Source organism: Nuphar pumila, chromosome 6 (assembly GCF_984573655.1).
Source record: "Nuphar pumila chromosome 6, dmNupPumi1.hap1.1, whole genome shotgun sequence".
Lineage (NCBI taxonomy): Eukaryota > Viridiplantae > Streptophyta > Magnoliopsida > Nymphaeales > Nymphaeaceae > Nuphar > Nuphar pumila.
In genome coordinates this window covers 132102894-132119438 of record NC_143254.1, presented here as the reverse complement: position 1 = coordinate 132119438, position 16545 = coordinate 132102894, and the positions used below count along the sequence as shown (strand labels likewise).

At 40.0% G+C, this 16545-nt stretch overlaps 2 protein-coding genes across 2 annotated transcripts; one reads left to right on the top strand and one right to left on the bottom strand.

The window, feature by feature from the left end:
* The first annotated feature begins 2289 nt into the window (after window positions 1-2289).
* Window positions 2290-5216, top strand: LOC149836285 (WAT1-related protein At5g07050-like). Its single transcript, XM_090009744.1, has 4 exons — window positions 2290-2507; window positions 3948-4064; window positions 4928-5054; window positions 5163-5216. The coding sequence occupies exons 1-4, from the start codon at window positions 2290-2292 to the stop codon at window positions 5214-5216; spliced, it is 516 nt and encodes a 171-aa protein (XP_089865870.1).
* Window positions 5217-9978: 4762 nt separating this feature from the next.
* LOC149836284 (GDSL esterase/lipase At5g41890-like) lies at window positions 9979-15009 on the bottom strand. The gene is made up of 6 exons (XM_090009743.1): window positions 14747-15009; window positions 12224-12447; window positions 11977-12107; window positions 11104-11346; window positions 10320-10569; window positions 9979-10205 (listed from the first exon to the last, which is right to left on the bottom strand). Exons 1-6 carry the CDS (start codon window positions 15007-15009, stop codon window positions 9979-9981), a joined length of 1338 nt encoding a protein of 445 aa, XP_089865869.1.
* Between the last annotated feature and the right edge of the window lie 1536 nt (window positions 15010-16545).

Sequence of the window (16545 nt, the reverse complement as noted above, 5' to 3'; positions counted from 1 at the left end):
GGTGCACCGCCGGTTCAAACGCGTTCGAGTTCTGTTATTCGGGACCTCTTGTTTGGTCCCATGAGTTTACGAAACAAAAAAAAGGGAGATTATTGTGGCGGGTATGGTTGTTTTCAGCATGGTGGGTGATATGGACTGAAAGAAACGATATCTTTTTCAGGGGCATCAAATTGAATTTTGGAAGGCTACGTCAGCGGGTTATGTTTGATGTGTATCTGACTCTTAAATTACATAGTAGAGACGGAGGTTTGGATCTACTTGTACTCTAAACTGTGCACAGTCACCATTTAGATGGTGGCTGTCTTACTCTTATGTTCCTCTCTCATCCAATATTTGGTTGGATGTATTTTGGTAATGTTGAATGATAAATGCTCTCTCTCTCTCTCTCTCTCTCTCTCTCTCTCTCTCTCTCTCTCTCTCTCTCTCAGGGCCATGAATTATTCTTGATGCCTGAAAACTAAGTAGGAAAAGGGTGAAAAAAGATCCGGTCTGACCGAATGCAAAAAGACATGACATTTTTTTAAATTCTTTCAGCTTCTTCTAGTTAGATGTGGACATCAGATTTGGGGTACCCAGCCCGAAACGGTCTGGGCTTTGGGCTGCCTTTTGCAGCCCTCACCAATTTTCTCTTAACATTCATGGATAGATAGAGTACTCATAGTTGCCGATATACTATAATCCAACCCACACATATATATCTTGACCACCTGCCTTACACTGCAGTGAATTATCTTGCAATTTATAATACCCTTGTGATGTTTATTTATTTATTATTGTTTTTTATACTTTTAGCACCCTTTGATGGATTTAGGATATCAATATTCCATATATCACATTCATTTCCATGATCAATATCTGATGCGTTTCTTCTTTTTTTCATGAGGAAACGAAGAAACCACCCTTAAGGGAACTGTGCCTGCCGTACCTAAGGTTGCTTCTCCAGCAGCATAAAACTGTGGTGCACCCCTTGACCCCCAGGGAGACATCTTACTTTGCCTTAATTCCAGAAAGGGGTGCCCACACAAGGACTCAAACTCAAGGTACGGGGATATCTCCCTATCCACGAGCACAGACCATGTGGGCAAACCCTTGGGGTCTATCTGATGTGTGTTCCTTGAACCAATTAAGTTACATAGAAAGGTCCATGCCAAGCACGAATGGATCTTGAGTCAGTTCAATCCACCACAACATTGACAAAAGAGATTTAATGTGAGATCGATAAGCAGGTTTACATTATCGTCATGGCAACAAAAAAAAAATATGTACTACACGAGGCATATTAGAAGAATATTTTCGTTAACGCGCGATTTAGTGGGGGTACAATATATAGCTGCACCATCAAGGTGTGGTGTAGGCAGGGCAGCTGGAAAGAGGCATTAGGAACGAAGGGAGGCGGGGCCGACTACCAAACCAAGAAGCAGAAAATGAGGGGTTGAGATCAGGTGATAATGATTTTTTCAATATCCACCACAGATTATGGTGGTACAGAGCACCACCATGAGAGTCCTTTCTGGCTCCCTAAGGGCATTTTGGTGGTACGGACATGCCCTCAGCACAAGATGTGCCACTAGTAGTGATTTTCAATATCACCTGATGATCCCAACCCCAGGGCCTAATAACCGCGCCATCCATCCATACTCCGATATTATTTGTTCGTACAAACTTTAAAATGGAATAGCTAGGGCTACTTCGGGAGGACCTTATTTTTGGGGGTGCACGTAACATGCATGCTTTATAGAGTATATATACTCTTAGGAACTTCACTTGCCAACCCCCAAACGTGGTTATTAATTAAGCAGATCCAGTGCCCTAGGCAGAACACTTACATAAGTGTTCTGCCCAAGTAGGGGGAACCCCTCGATGTGGAGGCATTCTACCTAACTTTTTTTTTGGGAGAGAAACCTGGGTTCAGTTGGTGGTGCCCGAGAGAGGATGACACTCTACAGTGAGGGGGAATGGGTGCAATCACATTGCAGACTTTGAGTGTGCCGCTGTACCTAACTGCCCTCCATCTCTGGGGTACAGCCTGTCAGCTATGGGGTCCAGTGAAAAATAGAGGAAAGATCAGGTGCAGCCATGTGATTGCACGTGATTTGCCTTACTCCGCCGTATGGCCCACCAGCAAGCAGTTAAAACCCCTCAGCCACCACCCCTCATCAGGGAGTGTTGCTGCTTCCACTTTGTGGCAAGAGATGCACACCTCTTATTGAACTCTCAACATCTTTCAGTCTGAATGCCTTACGCTGACCCATCTAGAGAGGGAGGTGTTCTGCGCACCTTGAAACCGAGATGGTGTGGGATTCAGAAAGTACCTTGGCATGCTCGGTCTCATTGATCAGATTGTCAGCACCAACCATAGCTATGGTGTTCATTCAGCTTAACCATGCCGTCACCATGATACTGTTAAAAATGGCTACAGCCACAGGTATGAGCCAGCTTGTCTTTGTCACATACAGACACGCTATTGCGACCTTAGTCATTGCTCCCCTTGCTTTCTTCATGGAAAGGTAGGCAGCTGCTTCTCATTATGCCAAACATACAAACCCCATATGTCAGCATCTTAGCATGGTATTATATCAATGCTTTGGTAAAGCTCTGGGAAATGAGATGAGCTGGTTCGGCTCATAAAGAGTGCCTTCAAACTCGTAAAATGGGTTTGGTATAATGAACATGAACAACATGTGTTTAGTTCGGTTCAGCTAGTACAACCTTGTTAAGTAGTAATGAATATATTATAGATATATTATCCATCACATCACATAGCGATGGAAATATTTGGTTTGTAAGTAATAGGTTTAGAGTAGAATTCGGTTGATTCCAAGTTTAATACTGTACTTTTTTTTTTTTAAACCAGCTCAAGCTTGGCTCAATAGGTCGGAGTTCAAATTGTATTACTGTTGCTTTGAAACAATGCAGTTTTATTGTAAATGATGCTGCTCCTTTAGATTGGGCTCGTCATGAGCTCTCGATCTCAACTCGGCTTATGACGAGCACAAACTGAGCTAGAAGACCTAAAGTTTGGTTTCTTCGGTTCGTTTACCAACCTTGATTGGTAGCACATTTGCTGTGACCATCATGAAATGTTTCAATTGGATTCTGCTGAAATTTTTATTTAAAAATTTTTGTAAAAAATGGCATCACATGAAATGTAGAATTTTTGGAACATGGAACTAGGGCTGGTAAACGAGCAGATCTTAAAATGTTCGGAGTTCGAGCTCATAATGAGCCCGAGTTAATTCAAGGTGATAATTTTACATAAAAAATACATTGCTTTAGAGCTGGAAGAAATAGGATTGCAAAAAAATGCATTATTAATTATTACCACTAAACCTACATATTTCAGTGATAGAAGTAATAAGAATTTACCACTAAACCTATTTTTTTGCAAACCAAATTGTTCGATCATATGCTCTACATATATATATATATATATATATTACCACTAAAATACGTTTTTTATTACTTGATGAGCTCGTAGGAGTCGAGCAGAGCCAAGTACCTATTCATCATGTTCAGCTTGCCAAGCCTATTTTGGGTTTGAACGAGCCCTTACGAGCCGAACATGAGCCAAGCCATGAGCGGCTCGGCTTGTTTCACAGCACTACATGGAGCCCATCATACAACATATGATGGGGCCCATTTAGCCGTCATACCAACAGTTAAGATTAGTCCGCATTCTTGGCCAGAATGTTGACAAATCCTAGCCGTCCATCTACATGCCTTGTCTGAAGTCATGCTTTAAGGGGTTCCTAACCTTTTTTTTTTTGCAATTTCTTACTTACTGATGCGGAAATTGTGTTCAAGGAAGAAGTGCACCAAGCTCACATTTCTGACCATCTGCCATATCTTTCTCGCCAGTTTATTTGGGTAGGCATCTTGGTGCTACTTGAGAGGGCAAAGTTCATGTTATTTTGCATTATGAAATTCATGTTGGTTATTGATTATAGGGTGATGGCAGCTCAAAATCTGTACATTGCTGGAACAACGCATACTTCTCCAGCCTATGCTTGCTCCTTTATTAATATGAACCCTGCAATAATGCATGTCATGGGCATCATCTTCAGGTAAACATAATATCAAACAAATTAATTGGCACCCACGTACACTTTTCTTTTTAAAAATAAGGATTGCTGAACATATTCTGTTGGAACTCACTTTGACAACCAATGTGGAGCAAAATGTTTCCTTCACTAAAAAAACTAAAACAAGAAGTATAGCACAAAATGTCCTGTTGACAATGATCTGATAACTTCACAATGTGACATCTCTATTTGCCAACATGATGAATTGTTATGAAAATCAAACACATGAAGTGGGCATGTTTTATCTATTTAATTAGATAACACACTTTTTGTTTTTTGAAAATATCATTTATTACATGAAGGAACCACACCTGGGATTGGAGAGGACAGATCAGGTGATTTGACAAAACACAATGTTTTGTGTTTTAAAATCACACGGTACATCAGCAGTTTTGGTGGACCCTACTGACTTCATAATGAATGGTGGTGATTGAAGTGATGGACGGTTGTTATTTCAAAATACAAAAAAATTGTGTTTTGTCAAATCACTTGATCCGAGATTGGAGACCTGGCTGCACTGCACTGGTCATAGTCTGACATACCTACCGTCATTGTTCCAGTAGCATGAAACTGCATAACCCCCTTTTGGACCACCAGGGAATCTCATGGCTTGCCATGAGAAAAGAAGCGATCACACAGGGATTCGAATCCTGGGTAGGGGAGACCTCCTACCATGTGGGCAACACCTTGGGGTAGCCAATCAGACAGCATATATATATGCTTTTAAGAAAAATCATGTACATACTTGACATGGTTGCCCGTCTGATACCTTTTATTCCAAGTCCTTTTCTATATGTGCAACTTTACCATGTTGGTTTGCATCAAATTCCTTCTTCCATTTACAGGTCAGAGAAAGTTGAGCTTGGGAGTGCTAAGGGAAGAGCAAAGCTGTTGGGCATATTAACATGCGTGTTTGGCTCAGTTTTTATGAGCATCTTCAAGGGAATCCTCCTAAAACCATTTGCTAGACATGTAATTATTCTCAATCCCTACGTGGAACATAAAGAGGGAAATTGGTTGCTGGGCTCGGCCTTTCTTTTTGGCTCTTGCATTTCATGGTCTGCTTTTTACATGTTCCAGGTAATCAAATCAAACAGTCTTTTGATGCTTATGTTTGGTTGCATTCAAATGTGATTTGGACTCTCATGCAAATAAAAAACTGAATGTGATTTGAAATCGCATTTGAAGACTCTCGTGTGATTCCAAATCACGTGGTGAAATGTGTGATTTGAAATCATAATCACACTTGATTCCATCTCATGTGATTTGGTGATGCAATCAAACAAAAGTGTTGAACTAACTTGTTCACTAAAAGCTTGCCCCATATTAAAGTTTTTTTAAAGAAACTTTAATATGGCCAAGCTTTTAGCCCCATATTAAAAGTTAATGGCTGTTTTTCGACAAGCAAAAATAGGGGACTAAAATAGGCTTCATCACCTTTCATGGAAAAGCAGAGGAAGATCAACAAGGAATACCCAGCTCCATATTCCAGCAGTTTCCTCATGTTGATGTCTGCCACGGTCCAATCTGCAATAGTTGCGTTTGTAGTCGAGATCAGAAGCAATCTGTCAGCATGGGTTTTGTCTTGGGACCTCAAGTTGTTCACCATCATCTACTCGGTGAGTTCCTGTTTCTGAGAAATTCTCTTGTACTTGAAGGCAAATGGAATCTATACCGCATAAATACACAAGCCAAGAACCACACATGCCGCTTTATGACCCTGTGCAATGCAGCATAGCATATGATTCTTGAATATCGCTAAAAAAAATTAATGTCGCACAGATAGGGCTGGGAAAAGAGACAAGCCGCTCATGGCTCAGCTTGTTTGTACCCAGGAAAAAGGCTCCGCACGCCAAACATGAACAGCGAGTGTTCAGCTTGGCTTGGCTGGTGTAGGCTCATTAGCAATATATTTTATATTATAGAGTGCAGATAGTTGAAGCGTACTGGCTTGCAAACAATAAGTTTAGAGTTCAAATTTTATTGCTTAATTATAGCTTTGAAACAATGTATTTATTTTGTAAACGAGCTAGTTTGAGCTTGGTTCAATAGGTTTAGAGTCCAAATTCTATTATTTTCAATGTTGAAAAATAAATTTTCTTGTAAACTAGCCAGCTCCAGCCAGGCTCGCTTAACTCGGTCTCACTATGAGATTGAACTGGACTCTCCTCGCTACAAGGAGCGGCACTTGAACACCCTCTGTTTAATTTGTTCAGCTTGTTTACCATCCCCACCTATAGCCACATACACATAACAACAGGTATAGGCTGACTCCCTATATACTTCAGAAATCAAACTAATTGTGCATAAGCGGTATAGAAAAACGGTGTTTGCCCCCTACCTAATTCTAGCATGAACCCCTCTGTCAAGACTAGGGGTGTCAACGGGTTGGGTTTATCCGGACCCGACCCAAACCAAACCCTATAGGGTCGGTGATAAATAATAATACCCGATTAAAGACCTGGATCCAGACCCAAAGGTCCGATTAATACATGGACCCAGGTATAGTTTGTAAAATTTTATACCAGACCCAGACCCAACCCGGGTCTCGATTAAGACCCACAATTTTTTAATGTAAAATGATAAAAAATATGGTTTTACCGTGTCTGGTTCATGTTGATTTTATGTATGGTTTTTCTTATAGTGAACCTGATTAGACCCGGTACTATACTAAAAAACCAGGTCCGAACCAAACCTGACCCGCCAATCCAGTTATCATATTCCACCAAACATTTCAATCAATTAATCTTGATTCGCCGGTATCACATTATTTATTACGTGCATTTCTATGTATATTGAATATGTTAGGGTGCGTTTGGGAGCCTCGGATATAATGCGGTGCAGGTGTCTGATGATGTGGCAGGGGCATGGCCCAGATCCGAGGCATTCAAGCCGCATATCTCATCCCAAGGGGGGTTGGCATAGTGGGGTGGGCCCTTGGCTGCTAGACGGGCAGTCAAGGTTCGATTCTCATGGGGTGTCCGTGTCACCCCTCTGATCAAGCCAATGTAAAGCCCCGGGAGCAGCGGTCGCCTTGGAGTTTTATGATGCTGGCACGACGACCATAAGTATGGCAGGCCGTGCCAGCACGACCAGGTCTTTGTGCTGGGTGTAGTTTCTTAGGGTTATACATTAAAAAAAAAACAGCATATCTCTTATCCTCACTCCTTGGTTCTCAAATCTGATCCGATCCATAGGAATGGAGAACTGAGACATTCAAACACCCCTTATAGTGTACAATTTGGTCCCTCTCATCACCAAAGTCATCCCTATCGTCATACCCCTCCAAGGGTTTCATTGATGCAAGTTGTTTTGATCAAATCAGACCCCACATGTGATCTACATTTGTCCATTTAGTGAAAATCGACACTTTAATCACCAGAGTCTGACCTTGTGTGCAAGATGTTTTGGTGATTCACAAATCAATAGTTGAAAAACACAAATTTTAAGTTTTAAAAAATCATATTTTTCGTCACAAAATATGATCCAAGGGTCATTTTATATAAGTCACCGACATTTTTGATATTTTGAAAATATCATGATATTATCCTTATTTTAAGGTCGTTGGATATTTTCTCAAGATTTTCAAAATATCTCCATAACAGAAAATATCGTGATCAAAACATCTTTTGTAATATATTTTAAGTATCTTTTGTTATATATTTTAAGTATCTTTTTTATTCTTCTATATTTTATAAACTTTTATACTTGTTAATTTTTTTTAATATTTTACAAGAAAAATAATATAAAACCTATTATTTCTTATCTTTTTATTATTTATTATATTTTTTCTAATTTTAAAATTTTCAAGATTTTTTTCTAGAAAACAACTTTAAAAAAACCGAGAAATACCTTGTCGAGAATGATACTAGTGACTACGATTCCTGTTAAATCAACCATGCTGAATTCATCTGTTGGGTCAGATTTGATCAAAACAACTTGCATCAATAAGATTTCAGAGTGGTACGACGATAGAGGATGACATAGGGGATGAGTGGAACCGAATAGCCTAGCGTAAAGATGTATACCATGTAAATCAAAACATACATTCCCTCGAGGAGAGTATGAGTGATTGGATATGTAACAGGGGCTAGTGACCACATTGCTGGGATTTTGTCTGACGAAATGGTGCACCTCCAAGAGAGGGTATTCCTTCGTTACAATGTTTAGCCCTCTCTTATTGATCCTCGTAGCAATTCTCAGTTGTGTGTTCCTCGACGAAGAAATGCATCTTGGGAGGTAACTTCTCTTTCTCCTACTTTATTTAGCCTCTCTCTCTCTCTCTCTCTCTCAAACAATATGCTAAGACTCTTCAATTTGGTAACTGTATTACAGCATTATTGGTTCTGTTCTTATCGTGGTGGGACTGTACACCATGATATGGGGAGAGATGGACTCTGCTTGAGGGTGTAAGCACGGCTTTGCGGCCTCTATTTTTATTATAAATTTTTCCAACCACAGAGGCAATAAAGGGCCCTTCTTCATTTGTGCTGGTTATAGATAGTACTCCCCATGATTCATAGCTCCATTCTAATCCTCTCAGCTGCAGGCCTTTCCATTTACCATTGGACCGATTCCTGAAGCACACACCAAAAGGAATAACCTTCTCCTAGCCTTTTTTTTTTTTTGACATGTTAACATTATAAGTGAAATATGCCGGATACTTTAGTTACATTATTATTATTTTTTTATTTATGACAGACAAACCGCCCGCCGTAATTATGGTCGCCGTCTTGCTAATTTTAACTTGCTGTTGAAAGCACATTAAAATTAGAGGTTCTAGTTTCAATCTATTATTTCATGCCTTCTTGTCGTTCAATTCATGGTGATATACCAATTCGGAAAAAATAATGATCTTGAAAATCACAGAACTATTTCTTTCAAAAAAAAAAAATCACAGAACTATATAAAAAAAAAGTGGATGATTATGAAGGCTCGACTCATCTAGTAGGGGTCATTTGTGAACGTTACCAAGTTGAAGGAATGACCACAGACGCGCATCCCTTACCAGAAAGTTGAATTTGAGTGTACTCCCTGGTGGGTAAGGACCCCTACCAGTTATACAACCATACCATTTGGGGTTCCAACGTCCCCACACAGGGTGACGTGAACTGCTCCTGCCAGACAAACGGAGGCCCCAGTTGGTAACAATTTTTTTTTGTGACAAGAGCTATGACCTTTACCATATGTGCCCCCTGGTTGAGACAACCAAGGCCTGCATGCGTGTGTTCAAGCATTCCATGAACGGCATCCATATCATGATGGGTCCTGCATGCCCGTCCCCTGTTTCTACCTCCTGTTACTGCTCTGTTCTATCAATGCAATTACATTCCCTGCACCAAAAAAAAAATGGTGGGTACCACAGCTAAGCGACAGGCATACGATCATGGTAGGGGTTGGCCCCCATCCTCGAAAAAATATTGTCTACACTTGACTGTACTGTCCTCTTTAGTATAAACTATCAGCATTTTCACATTTTCTTGAATTTCTTGTAGATTTTTGAAACCCATGGGTGCACGTCCTTTTTTGTTTAGACAGAGAAAGTTGGGGTTAGGCAGACCCCTACCAGTTATGCTGAACACATCAGTGGTCTGAAAAAGGTTCATATAAAGCTTGCACCCATGAGGTTATGTTAGCGAGTATGGTACTCTAGAGTGTAACCAACATTTCCCCGACCGGCCCTCTCCCTTGTATCTGATGAGGATGAAATAATTGATGCAATAATTGAACAGGAAATCTTATAACATTGGCACTAATGATTCAACAACAACCGTACGGGAATCAGCAAGAAAAAACAAGAACTTGGGATTCCCTCCATTATGGCTTAACCAACAAACCCTTAGACCTGCATCTAACATAATCAAGGCCATTGATGAACACTGGCTGGTGAGGGGCTTCACATGCTTGCAAGTTGATGCATGTTGATGGGAACAACAAAGCGTGTGTCCCCATCCAAAAATCTTCTTGACATTATGATGTTGGCTGCTTCAGTTGGATGGTACATGTCCCAAAACACATACTTGGATCTATCATTACACAATCCAGTGGTATTATCATTCACGTTTCCCCCTCCTACGTAGCATAGAATCCCACCACAGCAAGGCTCTCCAACATTATCAAAACCTACAATTATTATTATTATTATTATTATCACAACAAACCATTGAATAAGCATTCTATATGGTTTTGTGATTATGATGACTAAATAGATACAAAAAGAAAGGCTTAAAACCTTACCATAATCTTTATAGTTCTCAAATATGTCACTGAGGGCATTGTATGCATTAGCGTATATAAATAAAGACGAGGGCCCCATTTCTTTATTCAGTTCATCTAACATCTCCACAAGCTTTTGATTATACCCTTGGGCTAAATCATTGGCAAGAGGCAAGCAACCCCCTAGGTTGAGTGCACGTCTAATTGGGATGCAACCTAAAGGACCAACTCCAGCTACCACAAATTTTCTTGCGCCCATTTTGTGTAGTCTCTAAGTAACATGGCAGAAAAGAGAGAAAAAAAAATCCATTTCAGTTAGATACAAGAAAGGGAAAATTCTATTCAGGGCCAACCTTTTATCTTAATCTTGAAAAAGGGGCTCGCATTTCTGAATTTTCTGATATGGGCATCTGTTATTCTGTAAACTGCCAAAGAGAGACTTACTCTTACCATTGACCTTCAATTCAGGTTAAATTGAGTCAAATGACAACAATACTCTCAAATGTCTAGAATACCTACTCTTCCCTTTTCTGTGAGGGTAAACAAGTATTTTCAACTCGGAAGGGAAACACAGAAAACCCAAAAGAATCACATTTCCCAAGATGTTGGAAGTTAACATGAGGTCTCTATTTGGTAGTTTTAAAGAAACCTATATACGCATATCAGGAAATTCAGAAAAGTGAGGCCTATTTTTGGAATTAAGGTTGAAAGGTTAGCCCTTAAATAAAAAATTTCCATTAAAAAAACCCACTAATTTTGTTAATAATGCTAATCAATACTGCTAGATTTTACATATCTCAGTAACCTTAAGTTGCAAAGCCATGTTGGTGACCATGGTATCTTGAAGGACCTCAGGGGAGACCTTGTTGCCTGTGATGAAAGGTATAGAAAGTAGCATATAGTCTAGAATATCATTGGAACCAGCTGTTATAGAGAATACTGCTCTCTCAAGAAGCTGTATGCAATCCTCCTCCCCCATCATTTTCATCAACTCTTTGCTGGTTTTCTCAAAGTTGTCAATTTGTCTTCCCATGGTGATTCTACCCATCTGCTAAAATGCTTAAAATATGGTTAGTGTCTAACTGGGGATCATAATAAAAGTGTTTTTTGCAAATTATCCCTGCTCTTTTAGCAATTTGCAAAATGTCCCTGTCCTATAGGGTCTTTTGCAAAATAGTCCCTGTCTAATTAACAATTTTCATAAATGTCTCAGCCTTATCCTTTTTTGCAAAAACCGTCCTTGCCTTAGTGAAAAGAGGTCCTTGTGTGAAAAGGATGTTAAATTAACTATAGTTAGACTGTAATCATGGTTTGAGGGCTATGTAAAATGACTTATTCTACCCCTGTGAACTAAAATGATGCAACTTATTGATGTTTTGCAAGACGGTCATTTTTAATGAGGGAAAAATAGTCATTTTGTGAGCATGTCATTAGAAGGTAGGGGCGACTCTTAACCCCAAGGACAACTTTGCAAGGGTTAAGCAAAAGGGAAGAACTGATTTGCAAAATTACATAAAGTAAAGACGCTTTTGCAAGTCTGGCATACGGCAGGCACTATTTTGCAAAAAACACAGGAAAGTTTTTGCAAATTGCTAACAAGGGAAGACTATTTTGCAAAAACAAAAAAACTAATAAAAATTAAAGTATAAGATAAGTTTTTTATTAGATTAAAACGTACAAACAGGGACCCTGTCTCCTCTAGTATCCCAGATGCTCCAGATGCGTAATTAACACCCTTAGTGATTGCCCGGCCATGTGCTGTTGGCGACAAATACGGAGGAATAAATGACTCTGCTCCTAATTCCTGCCCTGATACACCATCCAAGTTCAATTTGAAAAATTGAATATCAGCTTTAGGAGAACCAATATATATTTGTTAAGTTGAGTGGGTTTGATTCAGATCTTCATAAGGTTTGTCAACGTACCAATTATGTCGGCAATGGTCATGCCATTGGTGAACCTTCCAGTAGGGTGCCCACCGAATGCAGTGAGATCTATGCCATATGGAGGCATGTTTGCCTTGGCTAGTGTGAATATGTAGTTGTTGTTTCCTACATCCACCAATGAGTCTCCAAAGATGAAGGACGTATAAGCAAAACAAGGCATGGCGAAGCCTAAGGAAATTGCTGCAGATAGGTAGAATGGATATCTGTATGAAGCAGACATGGCTGTTGTAGTTTCCTTGATGTTCAAGTGTAAGAATAGACCAATATGTGTGTGTGTGTGTGCATTTAGAATCTATATATATAAGGAAAGAATTCAAGGGAAATCGTAACAAAACGTCCAATACATGCAACTTGCATGGCTTCCTTGAGGACAGTTCTGATCTTCTGATGTCATGTAGCAGTAGTCTACAAGAGCAAAAATGCTCACCAAAACATGCATGATGAGCAAGACTATCCTCTTAATTTCATGATGTTAGGCGTCTTTGGACCTTGTCAAATGAGTAAAGGTACTGCAGTAGGTGTCTTTCATGTTGACGTACCAAACTGGGATTGGAGGGTACTGAGGTAGTAGTTGAGACTATCCTAACTACAGGACTTGGTCATTTGCATGTCAATCATGGAGGGCATTTTTACATTTTAGAAAGGCATTTTTAACAAATTTATCCTTCCGATTAAAACATAAGAAAAATGGCTCACATACTTTTTTTGCTCAACTTTTTACTTAAAAGTGTAACTGAGATTCACTCAGGGAACAAAACAAAGCAAGTACGGAAGACAGAGATAACACCCTTTTATTGAAATATAACAACAGATTTCGCTGTAAAAAAACCAGCAAAACTCTTCTTTTAGGTGGATACTAGTTTTGTTTTTTATTGGACATAGCAAATCTTAAATTTTTAGTGTCAACTGCTAGCGGAACTCTCCAGTGTTTAAGTTTACAGCGGAGCTGGACTTTTCATCATAGTAAGGTCATTTTGTCATAGAGAATATGACAAGTTAATGGAGTTGTAGGTTTATTTGTAAGCTTTACAGCTTAGTTGTACTCACTGCTCTATGCAAAGAATAAATGCAGGCAAGCTTAATTCAGAAAAGTGTAGATTTCACATTAATCGACTGCAACATACCCTTCGTTTGTGCACTGCATTTTCTTTCTTTTCGCTTTGGGGATTGGATATCTTTTTGTGAACCAAGTGAACATGTACTACCAAACCATTTCTCGATTCTGAGGCCTCATTGAAACATCTTGCAAGAAATAGATTCAACTGTCTCCTTTGAGCAGATGAATAATTGACTCGATACATTCTACCTCCGTTGCAGCCAATCAAAGCATTATCTTATTACAAATTGTTTAGGTTGCTTGCTTGTGGGCATGAAAACAGATGGTATTATAAAAACATCTCATCACACCAGAAATTATGGTTGCATGAGCACTGCGTGCATGGAGCTGGTTGGGTCTATGATGTAGACCATCCTATTAAGATATAATTAGGGCATGTTTGATAGCACAGAACGGCACATCCGTGGAACAGTGTTTCACCGTTCCATCCCTCCCTGTTACACTGAGAACAGGGACAGGGTTATACTAAAAAAAAAGGAAATTATTGGGCTGGGGGTAATACCCCTGACATCCTTCATTTTGTCTCCCCCTACCCTCTCTACGTGCCTCCTCTTGACACGACCCTCCGGCATTCTTTCGGTGAGAATCCGATGACCTTGACAAGTCTCGCTCTGGCCTGATTTGGAAGGGCTAGGGTGTGGGATTCACTTTTCATGCATATTAGTCTTTCAATTTGGAGCTCGCATGTATGAGTAGGTCCATTTTAAATGAATGACATAAATCAAACACTGAATATAATGTACACAATTTCTTGTCCAATCAAAACAAACGTTGAACAGAGTATAGTTATTACAGAGCATGTGTTATGTTCAGTGTTGTGAGAGGCTTACGCCTCAGTACCTAAAGCTTACGCCTCAGAGGCAAAGCGCAAGCTCAAGGTACTGAGGTGTTGTATGAGGCCTTTGCAGGCTTGAAGCGCACGCCTCGCATCCAGGCGCGCTTCGCTTCTAAGGCGTGTGCTTCATGTACAACCCACGAAAATAAAAAACACAGGGGGGGAGTGTTTCTTTTAAACCTTCATTCTCCTCCCCCCCCCCCCCTTTCTCTTTTCGTGCCTCCTCCAAACCTTTTTAAAAATCGCAGAGGGGAGGGATAGCTTTCTCATAATCTCAGCCTGCACCTCCCTCCTCCTCATCTTTCGCTCCTAGCACCGATGATCTCGCGTTTGACGCCTCTTTGGAGAGCCGATGCCGCCTCCTTCCACGTGTTTCGATCAACACCACTGATGACCTCGAAAGTACGCACCCTCTCTACCTCTGTCTTTTTCTTCTCCTCCTCTCCCCTTTCTTTTATGTTCGTCGGGAAGCCGACAGCCCCCTGCTGCGCCTCTCCTCTCTTTGCATACGTCGGGGGAGCGGCAAGAGGTCAGCGGCCCCCTGTCGCACCTTCCACCTCTCTCTCCCTTTCTGTTTTTGGCAGGCATCGGCTTGCCCCCTGTAGCTTTTGGAATCTTGGCAGGAGAGGGGAGGGGAAGGTACCTAGAGAAGAGTTTGCCGATAGCAAAAAAGATGATGACACCAACTTCAGCATCGCAAAGAATGGAGAGTTCTTGGGCTTTCTTGAACAACCCTCTCCTCTTCTTTGAGAAGGTCACTTGCCTCGCTGTGATGTTGTCGATCTTCTTTATCTGGATCTTCTCCCGCGCCATTTCAGGAACCACACAAACCCTGGAAATAGAGAAAGCAAACCACCACTCTAGAGAATAATAAATTGGCTATCGATGATACCAATACCACCAACAAAATCCGTACCTCTTTTTTGAGTTGATTTGAGATTTCTTATTCATTCTCGATATTTATTAGCAGTGATGCCGTACATCTTTTTTCTTTTCTATAGTTTTTGTTTTCTAGTTTTTTCTTTTCGTTATTTTTTTTAAAAAGAGAGTAAGATAAGTGTAAATCAGTAGAGAGAGAGAGAGAGAGGGAGATTTCTTTTGTGATGTAGATTGTCCCGTCCATATTTTCTTCCTTGTTGACTTGGCAGGAAATGATATAATTACCAACGTACTAGCATTAATGCAACTACTTATCTCTCTTTTTTTTTTACAAAACTTTCTTACGATTTCAATTCCTATTATCTCAGATCACATACTTTGTTTAAAATATGTATTGATAAATAAACATATTAAATAAAATAAAAAATAAAAAAACATGAGAAGAGAAGCTTTTGAAAAAAAATTCCTTTACCTTTTTCTAGCATTGATCAAGAACATAGAGGAAACCAAATCCATCTAATGACTTGAGAGATATGGGTACACATGAAATGGAAGCTACCCATATAAATTTTTTATTATTTTATTAATATTATATATTTTATTATTTTGATCATGAAGCTTACGCCTCAACGCCTCGAGGCTTACACCTCGCTTCATAAAAGGCTCAACGTCTCGCTTCGCCTCATCACATTTAACAACCTTGGTTATGTTATACTGTTTCATCCAATCTTGGACAAGTAATCAAATACACTAATATCTCATGTATATTGCTAGTCAACGCTTCACACAAGAAGGGGCTTCCTATGCCACAAAGACTCATGGACACGAGTAGGGATGCACATGAGTCGAGCTCGAGCTGAGCTTGGCATGTACAAGCTTGGCTCTCCCAAAAAAAAAAAAAGATGTACATGCTCGGCTCGAGCTCGTCCCGAGCCTGAAACGAGCCAAGCTTAATAGGGTCGAGCTTGAGCTGAGCCCGGCTTAGTGTTTCACACTTTTCTGATCACAATAGACCAAGCTGGCTCAGGCTCAGTCTGTGGCTTGGTTCGAGCTCAGTCCATGCTCAGCAGAATGAGAAAGTCTGTGGCTTGGTTCAAGCTCAGTCTCCGTTCTCATTTCATAAAAAACATGGAAATCTAAAGCACAATGCATTTACCCTTATATTGTGCAACTATAATATCATGCTTGCCCAGTTACTTACACTACTTATTTATTGTTGTAATTTATGTATATGCATTTAGGTGAACAACACACATCAAACTTCATTGTTCAAAAATTTCAAACACTTTACTATCAACTGAGTCACCGATAACTCAAATTGAATGGCCAAGAAAGAGATATCACGGCTACAAAGAGATATCATGGCTATTGATAATCTTTCATGGCCCAACTCGTTGACTCTCATATAGTATCAAATATGCACCGGCAACGTCCCTCCCTAAATTGACGCTGCTCAAATATATATATTGT